At 38.9% G+C, this 19,631-nt stretch overlaps 2 protein-coding genes across 6 annotated transcripts in view; both read right to left on the reverse strand.

Annotated features, from left to right (window-relative positions):
• Positions 1-4,873, reverse strand: part of LOC121925282 — a 36,531-nt gene extending 31,658 nt beyond the window's left edge. For both annotated transcript variants that reach the window (XM_042457244.1, XM_042457243.1), the window contains exon 1: positions 4,794-4,873. The gene's annotated coding sequence lies outside the window, so the exon portion shown is untranslated. The remainder of the gene's footprint in view (positions 1-4,793) is intronic.
• Positions 4,874-13,425: 8,552 nt separating this feature from the next.
• GK (glycerol kinase) overlaps positions 13,426-19,631 on the reverse strand; it is a 45,949-nt gene continuing 39,743 nt past the window's right edge. For 3 of the 4 annotated variants that reach the window (XM_042460218.1, XM_042460220.1, XM_042460221.1), the window contains one exon: positions 13,426-16,402. In XM_042460218.1, the coding sequence (XP_042316152.1) occupies positions 16,389-16,402 (14 nt within the window). In that variant the 3' untranslated portion in view covers positions 13,426-16,388. Of the gene's footprint in view, positions 16,403-16,592; positions 16,694-19,631 lie in introns of all 4 variants that reach the window. The other variant, XM_042460219.1, reaches the window with a different exon arrangement.

The raw sequence follows: 19,631 nt of genomic DNA on the forward strand, positions 1-19,631 counted from the left end.
AAAAGTGAAAGCCACAAATGTGGAGGGATGAGTGTAATATTTTAAGCATATTTTTAAATATCCTAAACATTAGAAAAGAAAATGATGCTAGGAAAGGTGGAAGGCAGTAGAAACGGGGGAAGAGCAAATGCAGATCATTAAACTCGATCAGAGAGGCCATGGGTCTGACCTTGTAGGACCTGAGCAGGGAGGCAGAGGATAGGAGGACTTGGAGATGTTCATCCACAGGGTTGCTTTGAAACAAGGTCAACTCAAGAGCAGTTAACAACAAAACAGCATTTTTTACATTACTCCAGCACAATCTGTTGGTGCCTTTCCACACAACATTTGACAATTAGCAAACGAATCAGATAATTCTTTTGGCACCTGTATTATTCTGAGGATAGTGAGTGTGGTTGAAGCATTGGAGACCAGAGTTCAAATCCCGGCTTGGCCATATAAACCCACTAGGTGACTTTGGGCAAGTCACACACTCTCAGCTTCAGGGGAAGGCAATGGCAAACCTCTGAACAAAATGTTGCCAAGAAAATCTCATGATAGGCTGACTTTAGGGTTGCCAGAAGTTGGAACTGACTTGATGGCACACAGCAACAACAACAAGAACAACAAATCTTCTGCATTCTTGATTTAAATCCCTTATGTATAGGTTATATCTCCTGAAATATTCCTAACTTCTGCAGTTTTCCCCCCATCAAACGTTTATCTTTCAACCATTTATTACTTAAGATAAAGCAGATGTTGCTATGAATTCCTCAACATTTTATCTCTCTCTCTCTCTGTTTACCACTCTTCCAAAGTTCACCCAACATATCTGAGACCAAAAAGAGAGAGAAGCATATCATTTTGTGCTAAAATACTAATTTCTTTCTCTTTTTATCTCTCTCTCTCAGACCCATCTGAACTTATCCCAGAAATGGTAGAAAAATCAAAAGTATTGAAGACAGGGGCCCCTGCTATAACTTGGACCTTATTTTTATGCAAATAAATGTTTATTTAGATTTTGAACATGTAGATATAACTTCCAAAGCCTGCATGTAGCTCCTCCATGGTTGATTTGGATTTACCTTACATTAAACATGTATAATGCTAAGTTCAAAGTAAAACAAACCATGACTTATCTAGCTAAAGTGTGGCTTGTTTTAATGCCCCAAACCTGCTGGAAAAACAACAGCAACAACACCAACAACAACATTTATTTCTTACCCCCCTCTTCTCACATATCAAGGCAGGGAACAACAACAATTAACACACAAACAACATCAGTTAAAAAGACGTCAGTTTAAATAAACCAAGCCTGCCCACATTTGTTTGTGGCCAACAGTTAGGATCCAAAACGTGTGTTCACTTTGTTGTCATGTAATCTGTTTCAAATTTATTATTGTTACTGTATTTGGTTTTTGTTTTTTTTAATCCAAATTACAGGTATATCAAATTGCAATAGTTTATAACTTTTAGCAATAAACACTCATTCATTCAGGTCTGAATTCAAAAACTATTGGAAAATCACATAGAACCATTCTTCTGCCTTGAGAAACTGTGGCATCACAGATATGGAAAAAAAGAAACTTTTGAAAGTGAATTTTAAGAAGATGGAGAACAACATCAGTCAGACAGCTCCACCTATGGTTTCCTGTTCTTCATCTAGAAAGAGCTTATGTTTGGGGTCTTAACTAGCAGAAATCATCATTTCATGTTACATTTGAACTTGGCTAATGCATGCTTAACTGCGATCTGTATTTCAGACCTATATTTGTATATTCTAGATTTGTATATTCTTGCAGCCTGAAAAGCTTTAACATTAATGTGTAGCTGTAACAGTTGTAATTCCTTATTTTAATCTGTGCCCATCCCAAAATTTACAAAGAATCAGTACAGTGAATTTCCAAAGCTGTGCTGGAATCCTTCCTCCCAAGTTCTTGCTAATAAGCAAACACAGTCCCATCAAAAAGCATGTAGAAAATCCCATTAATTGTAATGAGCTTTGGCAACAAAGCAATGCAGGAGGTTTACTGGAAGAGTTCAGATGGTGCCAATGGATTATTACTGTGGACTAATCAGGGCTGAGAATAGTAATAAGCCCATGAAAATTATATCTCATCAGTAGTTTGTTACATTGTTTGGTACTGACTTGGATCTAATCTCTTTTTGTTAGTGACCATCTTGAATGTTGCACTCTTGTTGCAGTTTGAAATAAAAACATTAGTTTAAAGCCACTCAGAAAGCTATAAAAGGCTGTAAGGACATCATAAATTATGTGTAGATGCAATATTCAACATGCTTTGAAACCCAGGGTGATAGAAACAATCTGGACACCACTAAAAGAGGAACTGATGCTTTTCATTGACCATTCTTAAACATTAAAATCAGTAGTAAAACATGGCAACCAAGAAACAAGAAGCCATCAGTTATTTACAGAATTCTCCTATCCATAGCCCTCTGTTTAAGAAAACTATTATCTTATTTATTTTCTGGTGTCCTCGTTGGAGAAAGTAACAGGAAAGGTGTAATGTCCATCTTAATAATAAGAATAAATAAATAATACTAGGATTAGTAATGTCATTACCAGACCCGTAAGAATATAGTGTCATCCTTGTTATGGTAGGATTGTCTGTCAATTTCAATTGTTCTCACTTTTTACAAACAGTCCTATTCAACATCTTTATCTTTATTCAACTTAGATGAAAAAACAGAGGGCATGCTTATCAAACAGAGGGCATGCTTATCAAATTAGGAAGGGAAATAATAGTGCCACTGTATTCTCCCTTGATCAGGCCTCACCTGGAATACTGTGTCCAGTTCTGGGCACCACAATTCAAAAAGGATATTGACAAATTGAAGTGTGTCCAGAGGAGGGCGACTAAAATTGTGAACAGTCTGGAAACCATGCCTTGTGAGGAAAGACTTGGGAAGCTGGGTATGTTTAGCCTGGAGAAGAGAAGGTTAAGAGGTGATATGGTAGTCCTGTTTAAGTATTTGAAGGGATGTCACATTGAGGATGGAGTAAGCCTGTTTTCTGCTGCTCCAGAGAGTAGAACATACAACAATGGATGCAAGCTCCAGGAACAGAGATTCCACATCAACATTAGGAGGAACTTCCTGACAGTAAGGGCTGTTTGACAGTGGAACACACTCCCTCGGGGCATGATGGGATCTCGCTCTTTAGAGGTTTTTAAACTGAGGCTGGATGGCCATCTGTCGGGTGCTTTGATTCTCTGCATGGTAGAATGGGGTTGGACTGGATGGCCCTTGTGGTCTCTTCCAGATTTACAATTCTGTGATTCTATGATCCCCTTGATTTTAGACAAAAGAAACAAGACCTACAATTTGTTTTATTTATTTAGTTCACTTATATGCTGCCTTTCTCCTCAGAGAGGCTCACACATAAAACATTTAAAATTTCAATAAAGTTAAAACAATTTAAACATCTACTTCCAGCACAAAATAACATAACATAAAACAAACTAAAAACCTTCCTGCTGTGCACTATGTACAAAATGCCTACCTGTATACTCTGAAAGACTTGGAGGAAAACCCAGCAGCCAGATTGAAACTGTAACACACCATCTTTTTTCCCCTTTGAAAAAGTGTTTTTATTTAAAACACAGTGTTTCAGGCACATTAGACATGCCTGCCAAGCCACGCTGGTTTTAAGAACTCTAAACTCAAAGTGTTTTAAAAATTACAAGTTTTTCTTTGAAACATAAGCTGGATGGCCATCTGTCAGGAGTGTTTTGATGGTGTATTCCTGCATGGATTAGCGGGTTAGACTGCATGGCCTTTGGGGTCTCTTCCAGCAGTTGGAATCTATGGAGTTTATCACACCAAGGAGATGGGTAGTTCATCCTGTGAATATCCTGGAAACATTGTTTCATGTAATTACACGATTTTTCCAGGATATTCATGGGATAAACTGCCCATCTCCTTGGTGTGATAAACTCCATAGATTGCAACTGCTGGAAGAGACTCCAAAGGCCGCCCAGCCATGGCTATCATATCACCCATTAACTGTCTCTTCTCCAGGCTAAACATGCCCAGCTCTTTCCTCATCAGGCATGGTTTCCAGACCCCAAAGACTGGGGAAATTGTGTAATTACGCGAAACAATTTTACGCCACACAAAACCCGCCATTCCAGCAGTCACAAAGAAGCCTTGAGTCCCATCTTTTTTACTTTCGGGATTTGAGAGACACGGCATTTCTGATATTGCTTTATTGAAACAATTGTGTGCGATAATCCTCCGTGCGACTGCTTGCCATTTTCGCTTTGAAGGTGCTTCAATCTCTCTTTAATGCCAAAATTAGCCCCAGTGTGATAGACTCCTATGATTCTAACTATATGTTATTTTTTATTGGGGAAGGGATGCAAGATGCAAGGCTCCCCCAGAGTGGATCATGTGCAGATCATCTGTCCACCCCCCCCCAACTACCCTTTCCCTCCAAAAAAACCACATCCGAAGCAAGCAAAATCAGCCCAGTCCCTCCAGAGAGCAAGCCCCACACATTCAGCCCTGCTAGACCCAAAGGAGCTGACCATGAAACCCACCTTGGGTGCCACATGTGGCTCCACATTGCAGGCTCCTCCTTGGGGTTCTTGTGAGAGCTGGACTCCGACCCTGGAGACCAGAGTTCGAGCCCCAGCTCAACCATGGAAACCCCCAGGAATAAGTCACACTCTCTCAGCCTCAGGGGAAGGGCTGAAGAAATCCTGCAAGGAATCCCAGGACAGTGGGGAAAGCCAAGGCCAACACAACGCCCACCCCCTCAACCAGCCCAACCTCGGGGGGCTGTTTCCTACCTTCCCTGCCCTCCTGCGCAAAATGGAGGCCGAGGGAGGGCGGCGGCGGCCTCTTCTTCTGCCTCTGCGCTCGGATTAAGTCTGCGGCAATTAGGAGAGCAGCAACCCCCCCCCAGGGGCAGCGTGGCCCAATGGTTGCAGAGGCCCCCCCCCCTCTTGGCCATGGAAACCCACCGGGATTTAGTCAAAAGCCATGATTATTATAAGAATATTTTTATTATTATTTCAATAAACAGGTTTAGTGAAGCATACCTGTGGAAACAGATGTGGGGATTTATGTGTCAGTGCATTTACGCACAGGTGGCAAGGTCTGTGGCAAAGAGATAAAAACAGTCCTAATATTTCATCCTCCTCCTCCTCATCATCATCATAATTTTTGTGAGCTCAACATTATGATCTGCCTCAGGAGAAGGAGGCCACATGGCCAGCCTCCTCTGAACCAGTCTCCCCTGGAGAGGGTCGCCATAAGTCGGAAACGGCTTGAAGGTACACAACAGCAACAAGCACCCCACAAGCCCATCGCCCACAGGGACTCACAGAGGGCTGGGTTCCTCTCCACCCGGGGGACCAGCCACCTCCTCCTTTCCCGCCTTCTGTCTGGGAGGGAGTCCAAGGTTGCATCCACCCTGGAGAAATAACCCGGTTTGGCACCGCTTTAACTCTTTGTCTGGCTCAAGGCTAGACAAAGAGTTAAAGTGGTGCCAAACCGGGTTATTTCTCCAGGGTGGGTGCAGCCCCAAATCCCTGGCTCCATGTCGAGGCTGCTCCTTGCCTCTGAGCATCAGGAGCCCAGCCAAGGAGGGAGGGCCAGAGACAGAAGAGTGGGCCATTGTGCTGAAGAGCAGCCCACAAACACACCCACACACCCCCAACCCCCCCCCCCACCGCCCCGTAGAGTTCGCTGAGGCGCTGTGGCCCTCGAAAACTGTAGGCCCTTAAGGTTATGGGGAGAGGAAGCCCCGGACAATAATGGGAACTCAGGGCACAGAAGTCTTAATGAGTGGCAACGAAAGCACTCTTTTCTTGTGCCTTTCTTCAAGTCTTATGGCGACCCTAATGAGGCAGACTTATCCTGGAGCCTCCTTGGCAAGGCTTGCCCTGCCTTCCCCTGAGGCTGAGAGAGTGTGGCTTGCCCAAGGTCCTCCTCTTCCAAATGGGTTTCGTGCCCGAACTGGGAATGGTTGTACTACTCCAACCACTAGGACACGTCCTTTAAAATGTGGCCCGTTATAAATCAGTGGCCCCCATACTGTGCCCTTTAAGGGATGCTGGACTTCAGCTCCCAGAATCCCAGGCTGTTGGCCATCATGGCTGAGGCTTCTGGGAGCTGAAGTCCAACATCCTTTAAATGGACTACTGTTATAGATGCTGAAAACCAGAGCCATTTAGTGAACACTGGACTAGAAGTCGTAACCTTGGGCAAGTCACAGGCTCTCAGCCCCAGAAAACCTTGTAAGAGGCTTGAATTGGAGATGACTTGGAGGCACACAGTGACAGCAAATGATAGGTGCTCCCTTCCCCTTATTATTATCCAGCCTCAGATTTTGCCACGAAGGAAAATATAACAAACCTTCTACCGTTTTTCTGTTTTGAACTTTTAAACATATATTTTTGTTTCTGATTTTATTTCCCTTTACATGTTCGCTTTTGTATGACTACGTCGCCAGTCAAGGTGCTGTAGTTTACTTCCCGGGCAGATAGAAAGATATTGATAATACTCTCTTTGCTGGACTAATCAATAGAATAGTTTCTTTACTTGTCATTAAATTTTGTTATTTCGTAAAGAGAGGTAATGGTGCTTGCCTCCTTTAAAAGGATTTTCATTAATTAAAACTCATTCTTTCATTGGATAGTTAAACAACATTAACTGGTAATAAATGTAAACACCTTTTTTGCTAATTAAAACATCAGTATCAGAACTCGCATATAGTGGATGTTACTTGAGTGATGGTTAATTTGGGGAATAACTTGATCTTCATATCATTTATTTACATTTATGTGCATGCAGAATATATGAAATGAGGAGTATGGTTAATAATAATAATAATTTATATTCCGCCTTTTCCCAAAGGAATCAATTATTGCTTGAAAAAGATAGATGACATTACATGGCTGTTGTAAACTACAGCACATGTCTGCTGTTTCATAAGAAATGGAGAGTCACAACCTCAGAGTGCCTGAAAACTGAAAACCATTGCAGATTCACATTATGTACTGAAACCGGGTAAAAAGAAAGGACAGAAATGTTATCAACTGTAACACTGAGTCTAATCTATAAACCCTCATGCCATGCTCAGAAGCTGCAGTTGGTACAAAATATGGCAGCCAGATTGGTAACAGGGAGTTCAAAATTTGAATCCATTACACCTATTTTAAAATCCCTACACTGGCTTCCCATTTGCTTCCGGGCACAGTATAAGGTGTTGGTTATTACCTATAAAGCCCTAAATGGCTTGGGTCCAACATACCTGAGGGAACGCCTTCTCCCATATAATCCTTCCCGCACTCTCAGGTCCTCTGGGATGAATCTATTGCAGTCAGAGAACTAGACTATTAACCACTTCCCAGAGGACATTTTTGGTTGCCGCTCCAAAACTCTGGAACGATTTACTGGACGAGATCCGCCAAATAAAATCTTTAGGTGCCTTCAAGAAGGCTATAAAAATGGATCTTTTCCGGTGAGCCTTCCCGAATTGACTTCCAATTTTTCCACTTACCTAATTGTTCCCATTGGATTGAATGATCTTGATTGATTTTATTGGCCATCGGTTGGGAATTGTTTTATTGTTTTATAGGGTGGGAGAGAGTTTGGGAACTTGAAATGTAATATGTCTTTTAACTATTGTTTCTGTGTTTGTTTGTTTGTTTTTTTGTTTACTTGATTTTATTGTCTTTGATATCTTATTACCTGCCTCGATCCAATACAGGGAGAGGCGGGATATAAATAATAATAATAATAATAATAATAATAATAATAATAATAATAAACAAGTTTCAGTTATCAGTTTTGTGCACACATCTGCACAACAATATTTTTGAAGTTATGCCGTAAAAACGTGTAAGTACTGTATCAAAGGGAACCAGCCAGTTTGCAGTTGGGTCCGAAGAGCGGTCTGTCCAAAGTGAGATGCCTTCGCATGAGAAACGGAGAGGGAGTCCAGATTCACTTCAGGCTAGAAAAGACATTTGAAAATGGTTAACTTGAGAGAGTTGATAGTAGGTGCTCTCTGGGCCTGTACATGTCTGTCACACAAACATCTAGTTGCATTGTCCTTTACACAATCTATAGCTGGTGACCGTAGGATGTTTGTTATACTTCCCTCTGAGAATGTTCTACATCTTCCTTCTTATTTTTCCACATAAAACTGCTTTCTTTAACCTATCAATAAATAAACCCTGGCTGGCATTCTGTATTGCAGCTCTGGATTTGTAACCTAGAATTGTGGATTATAAATGTTCCGTATTTAGTATGACTGTGTAGTCTTATTGTAAGCCCATGGACATGTCCCCTAAGCCAGCAGCCACATTTGGTGAAAGAAGTTTGATCAGCTGCTGCTGAGGGTGTAAAGAAGAAGAAGAAAAAATATCCAGCCCTCTCACACACCAGTGAGGGAGGCTGTGACAATCAGAAGCAGGGCCACTGCCACAATTTCTTATCCTTGGCTCACTCGCTAGTGGGAATGAGCTGGAAATATCATCCTTGCACACTCTTTCCTGGGGCCCATTCACACTATGAAATAACCCGGTGTGGGACCTGGGTTATTTCATAGGCATTCACACTTCCCCTGACTGCACCTGGTGCAGTTTGCGAGGGGGGGCACCCCAAACCCCACATGACCCATTGTATTTGACATCGGGTCAGCTAACTAAGTTTTTTTTTGTGGTGATTTGGATCTTCAGTAGCGAGAACTCACTACCAAAGACATCTGAACCACGTGGGATCGTTCTGAAAATGGAGGTGGCTCCATTTTCAAAACGATCTGGCACCTCTTCCTCTTCCCTGCTTTTGCTCCTCCCCACCTGCCACTGCTGTGCATCCTACTTTCTCTCCCTCCTCCTCCTCCTCTTCCTCTCCGTCCACCTGCTGCTTCTGGCATGAATCCTCATCTTCTTCTCCCTCCCCCTCTCCTGCCACAATCAAATCTCTTACGGCATTTTATCCCTATTGCTGCCCCACCCTCTCCAGTGTGAATGGCAATATGGATAAAATGCCATGGAGAGATTTGATCATGGCAAATATATTGGGAACTTCGATCTGGTATGAGATCCCTGAGGAGACCCAGATCTCTTCACTACCAAAAAGAAAAAAAAAAAGGAAGTGTGAATGCCCCTCTGGTGTTGCTGCCGACTTTTAAGATAGGCATGAAACATTGGCTAATGCTGAATGTGTTGTGCGTTATCCAGAGTTTGTTGAACTGTACTTCCTATCATTCCTTGCCATTGCCTATGTTGTCTAGCACTGCTAATGCTAGCACTTGAGCATTTGGAAGGCTACATGATTCCTGCCCGAGGTTATATATCCAATGGGGTTTGCTTCCAGGACCACCGTGGATACCAAAATCTCTGGATGTTCAAGACCATTAAATACAATGACATAGTAAAATGGTATCCTTTATATAAAATGGCAAAATCAAGGTTTGCTTTTTGGAATTTATATATATATATATACACACACACACACACACACACACACACACACACACACAGTGTGTGTGCGTATATATATAATCTTTTCAAGCCATGGATAGTCAAATCTTCTGCTTAAATAATAAAATAAACATTGATATAGGGGGCCAATTGTAAGACTGTTTTGTGACCATTGGCCAGTCCTAACAAATGCATTATTTTAGTGACTCCATGCATTTTTGTTCATACCAAAATGGTAACTTGATCCTAACCTTGCTACAAAATTCCAGTGTCGCCCTTTCAAGACTTTGTTTTTTTAAAAAACAGGTTTCCTCAATTAAACAAACAAACAAAAAACAACCTTTGTATGTTTGACACCTTACAGGTGACATCCAGGGTTGTTTAATTTGGAAACGTGGAGGATTTGTCAGATTTCAGTTCCCTAAAATGTTCAGTTTCAGCACATTTGTGAATAACATGTAGTCAATAATATCACTATGTTCAAGCCTATTACATTATTATAGTTCAGATGCTGCCCACTGCTGAGAACACATTACCTTCATTTCTCTGAAAACTAGGGTAATATATTTTGTTAATCAGCTGCTCAGTGTGAAGTGAATGAGTAATAGCCACTCTTGCAGAAAGAAACTTCAGCTGCAGCATTATTTTACTTTTAAGTTCTCATATCCAAATTAGATTCCTTCTCCCTCCAAGTTGCCAACAAGGTGAAGCAAAATAATATAATTAATGCAAGTTAAAGACTGGCATTTTCTATTACAACTACCCTGTTGAGAGTTAATTATAAGGCTCCACAAAATCCTTTTTTATTTTTATTGACAGAAATAATTTTTTAATTAAAGTTTGTACAGTAGTTTGACCTGAGCTGCTTTAGCACAATTACTTGGTAATTTGATAAATATGTGCAATTACAACATTCTGTTGATATTGGGATTCATAAATTATTCGCATGCACTTTTGTACTTTTAGGTACTTTTGTTTGAAATGACTGTTTACAATAAAGGCAGATTCTGCTGCAGTGAATAGTCTCTGGTGTAACATAGCTGGGGAATACTTTGCTGATCTCCAGTGAGGGGAAAAGTTTATAAATCCCTTAGGATTGTCACAATTTCCAACCTAAAATGTTACTAGATCTTCATTTTACCACATAATCCTAGATAAATGACAACAGTCTGATGAAAGAAATTACACACAAACATGAAGCATTTTCAACATTTATTTATCCACAACTGATTCAATAGTATCTATGTATGAAAAGTATTGAAATCTTTAGGTTCAGTACGTAATGGCAGCATCCTTTTTTGCAAAAATAAGCATTTTCTGTTATTGTTTATCAGTCTTTTATGTGGATTTTGAATTTGTCATTCAGCGTCATGTCTGGCCTTCTTTGCATGGACAGCTAGATTCTGGTACTGCCACAACAATTCAATGGGAGTGAAGTTTAGGTTTTGACTCGGTCATTTGAAAACAAGGAATTTATTATTCTGCAACTATTCATTGGTAGGCCTGCTTGTATGCTTAGGAAGTGATGTATCATGAGCCTCTTTTACTTCAGCTGGTTTTGTTTTGGTTTTTTAGCATTGGCATTGAGGAGATGGTGAAGGAGGGTTGAATAAAAACAAATTTTAAGCGCTGGGTCATAGTAGCATGTCAGCAGTTAACAATGTAATAAAATTTGAGCTGGGAAAGAATATGATTTTAATTTATCTGTGTGTGCCTGACTACAAGATAAACAGCAGATGCCTCCAGAATCACTTGCTGACCATGCCTGAACAGAAAACAGAGAGAAACATGGGAAAATAGATAAGCCCACCCCTGTGTTAAAGAATCATAGATTCATTTGGCCACCAAAATGGAAATAATGAAAAATTAGAGGATAATGAGGAGAAAAAAGTAATTCTTGTAACACACTTGGTGTGTTTTTTAGAAGACTCAAAATGTTTTTGATTGCTAATGTGAGGCTTACCTGACTGACCTGGTTGTTTCATTTCATGGTTTGCTGAAAGTGGTTGAACTGCTCCTATTTGTTGTGATGCAGGAACGTATTCTTATTCTGTCCATGTTTTTTTCTACCTCCATTTTGTTTTGTTTGCCAATTAATATCTAATGCTCAGGAACATAGCTACACTGCACTTAACAACAGTCTGTGAAAACACAAGGAATTAATTCTTTTCTTTGCAGCAACTTGAGCAGAAATAACCAACTACATGGAAACTTAAGCTCATGATAACTGGTGGAAAGAAGTATGGGGCACTTGGCTATTAAAAAAATTCTTATAATAATGCAAAAGAAGACAACACATTTTATGAGGTCTGGTCACTTTTTATTGATATGTCAACAAAAATCAGTAACCGCTTCAACCACTAAGTAGTCAACCAGAGTTCCAGAAGGACACATTGCACCTTGACTCTCCCCTCCAACCTGATGAACACCCAACTAACTCTGCAAATTACATGAGTTATGAACTAAATGACTTTCTGTTCCTTTTTTACCTGACAAAAATGGACAGAAGCAATCTGCTGTTTTTATATTCTTGTCCTATGGCTACATTTGTTTGTCCTTTACAATGCATTTATTATTTCTTGTTAAAATGTTCTTTCACAAAACTAATAAAAAGGAGATTTTTTTAAAAAAAGATGACTAAGAAAGCCCAGAGGCCCAAGAAACCTGGAGAAAAAAATTATAAAAAGGTAATATTGCTGAGAGAGCATTTAAATTAGATGATAAAGTAATTAAAAGTTGGATGGGAATTTTTAGAGAAACAAGGCTTATATGGTAGAAGAGGCTAACCAGAACAAGAGAAATATAGAACTCAAGCTGGAATGGAAATTAATGAGATGGAAAGAGATGCCTCTGCCCCTTCAGAGAAAGATGAAGAATTGTGTGATCCAGATGATCAGTTGAGATCAAGAGATTTAATACTGTACTGGGAAAGTGGTGGTGGTTCTGAAGAATCTTGACACCAAAAGAGAAAAGATGCAGATCTGGGAGGTAAGAGGATCTAACAGAAATCAGATCAAAAGAGTGGGGGGAGGGAGGAAGGGGAGCCTGCACAGAGAGCTGAAGCAGGTGGGGAAGTAAACAAAATATCCAAGATCAAGATGAACTAAGTACAAGAGATAATGGAGTTGTTGCAGGCTTTTTCTGTTTGCATAAGTTATGCCCAATATTAATAACAACTGAGATTGGGTAGAAAAGCCCTGGTTAGATATAAAGGTTTGTAAATGAAATTAATTTTAATAATTAATTTTATCTGCTTTAGAGACAATATGAATCCTAATCTGTTAATTGTTTTGAGATGTCTGGGTTATAAAAAAAGAAATACTTGTAGAAGGATGCTTCAGGGTTACATTAAACCTAAAGACAAGGATTTATAAATCTTATAGATATATGTATGGGAGAGATTATACACTTAAGGTCACCAGAAGTCTGAAATGACTTGAAGACACACAACAACTCTCTCTCTTTCTGGAAATTACTGTGTTTTTTATAGTCAGTGGATATTTAGTTTGTAGCTGCAGATATATAGAAAAAACAGGGTTAGTAATGTCAGAAAAAAAGTTGGAAAAAAGGAGGTAGATAGAAAGGCTGTCCTATATATATGTGTGTGTGTGTGTGTGTTGTAGACAGTCTTTTTGAGAAAAAAAGAAAAATATGTTAACTGTAGGTATCAATAACTAGTAGAAGCATAGAGTTGGAAGAGACCAGTCCATCCCCTTACTATGCAGAGATACAAAGTCAAAGCACTCCTGACAGATGACAGGTTTGGTTAAACAGAAGTATGAGTAGTGCTTTAGCTAGGGAAGTCAGACTTTATATATAAAGAAATAGAACCATCAACGTAAATTTTCCCTTTTCTGTTTTTGTGCTTATTTCTCTTTCTCTCTCTCATTGCTTTTTCTCTTTTTCTTTGTGTATTTTTTTCTTTTAATATGTTAGGGAACTTTCAATAAAAATATTTTTAAATAAAGCACATCCACAAGTAAAGCAGACTTCATTATTTTATTCATGGCTTTCATTGCAAACATAATTGAAAAAACAAGGTCTAGCACATTTTAAATCACATTTATTCCTAGTAGTGCAACACCAAGCAGTATTGTTGGTATACGTATACTTTCACTGTATCCATTTAAGAATGTTAAATTTAGGGACAGAAAGATCATCTTTCTATTCACAAAAAGTGAACAGGTTTCTACAACTGATTCCGTTCTGTAGAAAAAGTGGAATTAAGTACAATGTACAAAATTAGAAGTGTAGCTATAATCTCACAAAAATAATTTAATGTCCTACATATTCCCACAAATTGTAGCTGAAACTGCCCACCAAAGAATGCCATACAACACAGCAGCAGAACACACGCAGAGACAGCTCATAAACAAGTGGTTTCCAGGTTATTTTAAGATCTGTTGTATCAGCATTTGTTTGGAAAAAAGGGAATTAGAATTTGGCACCAGCTCCATCTCCAAAACCCATATTACAGTGCACTCCGAGTCCAAATGCTATGCAATTTATAGTTTGTTTTTTTAAAAAAGGCCTCATATCCAGCTCAACAAAGATCTGCACTAGAAAACCTCTCCCTTAGTACTTTCCTCTGCTAAAACCCACAGGAAAAAACATGCTGCATTGTAATGGCCCAAAACTTGGACCAAAAACCCTGTGAATAGCTAAATGAGGCCCACAGGCCATACAATATCTGTACCCAAATGACAGACATGAAATTCTGAGTTTCACAAATCCCATTCTTGAGATTACATGTACAGTCTTGGTACAAATCTAAATTGCCTTTGTCATTACATTTATTAACACGCTAAAACATTTGTCACCCAGACTAAGTTACGATGCTGAAGTGATTCCTACATTTCATCAATCCATAAATATTCAGCAGTTACACTTTCAGAAATCATCATTTACATTGCACTTAATGAAAAGGCATTTATATTAAGTATCCTGTAAAGACTCAATATTCTTCACATTTTCTGTTAATATTATTTTATAGGTTGTTGAAACGCACACATTCAGTAAAAATGGGGAAATTTCACACAAGACAAACATGCTAATGTTTTGAGCAAGAATGTTCCCTTTAGCTCCTAGTACACATACTTAGCATACTGCTATCATTCAAAACAGTCATACACTAAACTCCCAAATTTGGTGAATTCAGACTTAAAAAGGTGTCACCATGCCCTTTTATTTGCCAAAATATTCCTATGCATAAGATTTTTATAACAGGGAGTAGACTATGCCACTCATCCCCGAGGGAATCCTTTGTGAGTATATTACAGAATCCTATGATATCTTCAAATATAAGAAAGACTGCATTCAAGAAGTTTTCATATTCAGTTCACTTTAGTGTTATATGCATAGCTAAAAACCTGTTGCAGTTATAGTATTAGCGGTAAAAAAATGGACAGCATGGAAGACATTTGGTACATGTTTTAGAGAACCTGGGAGGAATTCCAAGGAGGCCTTTGATGAAAGCCTATTAGAAGGAAGATTTGAAAAGGACCGTTACCCTTGTTTGCCTCTTTGTTTCCTCTTCCATCTTTTCTCTATTCCTTTACTGTTCTCCAAGTTTAGTAAAAAGGACATGGGAGACAGCAGATGGTTATGAAAAAGAAAGAAAAAAGGAAGACAAAGGGGATCAAACCACAAACCAACATAAAGAGAAAATAAGAGAACTATTTTGTGTGTGAGAAAAAAAGAAAGGAGACTATAGAAGAGAGAGAGAGTTGGCAGTGATGTTTTCGTTAGGACCCCCTCCCCCCAACCCACGGCAATGTAAGATGGTGTCATTTTGAAAGCTCTTGGTACTTCTATCCCAAATACTTTTGGTCCAGACTTTTATAACAAATTAAACAGAGGGCAAAGTACCCAGTTTTTCTGAAATCAGTTCCTATAGAATTGACAACAGAAAGTTTCATTTTGGATTGTCCTAACCAACAGAGAACATGAGAAATGAATTTATACAAGTCTTCTTAACACATGTCTTCACACCTTGGCTTCTGACTTCTACTGTTTGTTACTAAGTCCCGAAAAGACAAACCAAAATAAAGCCGCTTTGGGTCACTGTGGAGGTATGCTGCTTAAATGACACAACCATCTTAAGAGGGAAGAAGCTGCACCAAAGCCGTGCTCCAGTCCTTAGGACTGGAGCGTGGCTTTGGCGTGGCTTCCGGCCTCTTAGGACACATGCATAATTTAAATAGCATACCTCCAAAGTGACCCGAAACAACTTTATTTTGGCCTGTCTGTTTGGGCCCTAAGTTGCTATCATAGTACTTGAAATGTATGGCTTCCTTGCTATTATGTTCTTTGGGTTGCCAAAGTATGTGGAAGTTTATATATTTAGGAATTTAAATATACTTTTGGCAAATAGAGAAATACATGTTTAACCTATAAGCTTGTGGCACTTACAGTATTTTGAGTCCTTCAGACTGATAAATAATGCACATGAACAGAGGAGTAAAATCCATCATTAATTAGAGGTTTGTTTGTTTAAAAAGCACCACTGAAGACATCAATATTGAATGAAGATAATTGATCATGATAAAAACCATTGTTGTTCCCTTCCTCTCTACCAACAGATTGGCAGGACCATTAAATGGGCAATTTTCTAGGAAGTGAAAAAAATCACTATGACTTTACAGATGTGTACATAATGCCAAGTTCTTGAACTGTAAGGATTTTTAAAAAGTATAACTTCTCTTATTGGCAATTATCCCTGTCAAAACAGGTGATCGCAGATGAGGAAGCTAACCAAGGCTTCTATCCCACTACACAGTTAAGCAGGGAACAGGTAGCAGCAATATCTTCTGTGTTCCTTATCCAAGTCTTCCTAAATGTCCACAAATAATTTTGAGAGTGGTCAAGTCAAAACAATGACATCACATTGGAAGAGAGCACCGGATTCTCTTCAGCTGTTGCAGTTTCCTGGAAATGTGTGAATGAGTCTCATTTACAGTTACCTTGAAGAAAAGAACATAACAGTAATCAAGCACTCTGTTAAAACATTCTGTTCAATGCAATGCTTATAATTCCTTTTTATGCTAAGATTTTGCTAAAATTTTAGTTACTTGACAACTTCTGGCAATCCTAGCTAGAACATGAGTTACAATGTTTACAGTCTTTACCAAAACATGAAATGTGCTCACTTACAGAATCATGCTACAAATATCCCGCAAAACTTGTACAGGTTACCAATTTGTTTGTAGGCAGAATACAAATGGTCACTGATGATATTTGAAGATGCACCCTAGCTATGGGAAAGGCATGATTAATGGAGAAAAGAGAAAGGAACTTCTCAGTGAGTGCACTAAAACTGTGAAATACTTTGCGCTGATAGAATAGGGTGATGCCCTGTGACATAATTTGATTGTGGGGTGGAGATGTCCCTGTACAGATTTTTAATGCTTTATTTGGACTTCTAGCCTATTTGTATTACATTGTGACTATAAGGAAAACTTGGAAATTATCTTGAATTTGATTGTTCTCTTTCCATTTCAGTGATAAAAGCAGTTTTTTGTAAGCTGGTGGAGGGGATGGGGTGGTGTTTCACCTGAAAGTTCTCTTCAGAGAACGGCAATAACATTATCACACTGCGCACAATAACTATAGCTTATGATAATTACAACAATTAGTGCTTAGATTTACTGTACAGAATGCATCCTAATTTGGTTGTAGTGGAAAATTTAACAGATGGGGAATGGAGACAAAATCTAACAGAAACCTCTCCTGCAGAGGCCTCATCGAGATGACTAGCTTCTGGCAGAGAGAATATGGACAGAAAACTCACATTTATACCAAATTAAACAGCGAAAGGTGAGATGCACAATACCTCATGGGACAGAAAACTGCACAAATTTGTTCCACGATACAGAAGCACTAATATTTAGTTCTATTTGGCTAACCATCTTGAAAAAAATAGATATAGACTGCACAATGAACATGAATATGAAAGGTCAGGAAAAACTGGGAGAATTCACCTCTTTCCCTGTATTCTCCCCCCCCCCCCCAAAAAAAAATTGGAATATTTTTTTTAGAATGATGAATGAAATGTTCACAAGATGCTCATATTTATCACCCAAAATACATGGAGAAATAATTCTGTTGACAAATAACAAGCTATTAACTACAGACTCTTTTATTGGGCAGAGAGGCTTCCTATTAAGTCTTTAATGTACTCCACCTCAACAAGCCAGACACATCACTTTTTTGTAGATGGTTTCATTTGAATTAAGACATTTCTGGGAATTCATACTACCATCCCTATGAGGATTTAATGGTAAAACTATAGAAACTCAGGAGGTCTTGATCTGATCAGTGCCTGGGAAACCTGTGTTGCCACCTTTAGCTTAATGATGGAAGAAGATGCAAATTAAATATGTAAGAATGCTGAGCAACTGGCTGCTACTGAGGGTTTCTGAACAAGCATCCATGACCTAGCTATGAATAGGCTGCTGCAAATTTATTATTATTATTATTATTATTATTATTATTATTATTATTATTATTATTATTATTAATTTGATCTTGAGATGCCAGGAGAACCTTGCTTCAAACTGAACAGCTGAGGAACCACTGTATGTTAGTAGCCAGTCAGCCACTGACATGGCCTGATAGTACAGCTGTATGCGGAAAGCTTTACACTACTTTCTAGTTAGCCAAGGTGAAGACTGCAATCTTTTTTAAAAGGCAGAGAAATGTCAGCATTTGCCTTTTGAAAAAATCATGGTGTACTATGGTTTCTAATAACTAGGTGGTGCATAATTGTTTGAGAATTAGCTCTGAGTTTTGAACTATCACTGTGTAGATTTTACATCACAGAATCTTTCCAAATATATTTCATAACTCTCTTCAGTTGATAGCAACTTCCATCTGAAACTTTCAAACGTTAAAAAATTAACAGTTTCCTTGTCACGAACAAACAAAAAGTCGTAACATCCTAGCTTTACTGCAATCATAGACTACATCATCACAGCTCCTCATGAAAACAAAGCTGATTACCGTGCACATCGAGTTTTTCTACGTTTCCCTATTTCACCAAAAGAAATGATTTTTTTTAACCATAGCAAAATAGCAATGTACAAGTCTGAGTATAGAAAAATACAGCAAAGAGGACTGTCTACTTTTAAAAATAAAGCAAAGCAAAGCAAAGCAACAGATAGGATTATATACTTATACAATGAAAATAAATAAATAAATAAATAAAATTTTATTTTTATACCGCCCTTCCGAAGATCAGGGCGGTTAACAACATAATAAAACACAACGTGTACATTAAACATCAATAGTTAAAACCAAATACACAAACCAGAATAAAACCCCCATTAGCATATCGTATACACCAAGGGTGGACAACTGTGGAAGCTTAGGGAACTGCATTAGCTCCTTGGAGACACTGGGAGGGCCACAACTGCTCCCACAAAGAAAATAAGCAATATATATATGAAAATGCCCTTGTGCCAGCTAGAGACATTTGAGGGGTGTGTGTATGTATGTGTGTGTGTGTGTGGCACAGGGGCATTTTCACTTAGCTTTGGGTTTGAAAAAAGGCCTCTCCTGGCCCTAAATTAGCCCAGTGCCCTCACAAAATGTGGTAGAAATGCCACCATGCCCATACTGGATCATTTCAGAGCAAAAAATTTCATAGAGGAAATGCCCTCTATACCTTCTAGACGGCATTTGGGGGGGGGGGGGGAATTCTAGAACATTAAAAAAAACTAAAACTTTTTTTACTCCTGGGGTACCCATGCCCATTGGGTGCACCTTCTCCACACCTGATCTACACAGATGTCAGAAGATGCACTGCACATACAAGACGAAGATCAGCTATCTGGATGGTATGAATACATGCTTTAGGAAACTATTTGCCCATGGCAGGCTCCTAATGCATATATAACACAATCTTTAGAACAATTCAATTACCACAATATGTGGACAAAAATCCTGCTTTGGAATGTGGTTTTATATCAAAGCAGTATAGTTTGTAGTGCAAACTCTACAAAAGTTATTGATAGTTGATTCAACACAATGCTTTAGAACTAACAGGTACTATATGTTTATTGTTTCTTTATACAAAGAAATACTGAATGCAGGCATACCTCAGTTAACAAAGCATCTGACAAAGAAGCCCCCTTTACAGTATCTTTTTATGCCTGCCCAGCCAACCCTTTCCTCCTTGTTCTGTCTAGCTGG

The sequence above is a fragment of the Sceloporus undulatus genome, chromosome 3 (genome assembly GCF_019175285.1).
Source record: "Sceloporus undulatus isolate JIND9_A2432 ecotype Alabama chromosome 3, SceUnd_v1.1, whole genome shotgun sequence".
Taxonomy (NCBI): domain Eukaryota; kingdom Metazoa; phylum Chordata; class Lepidosauria; order Squamata; family Phrynosomatidae; genus Sceloporus; species Sceloporus undulatus.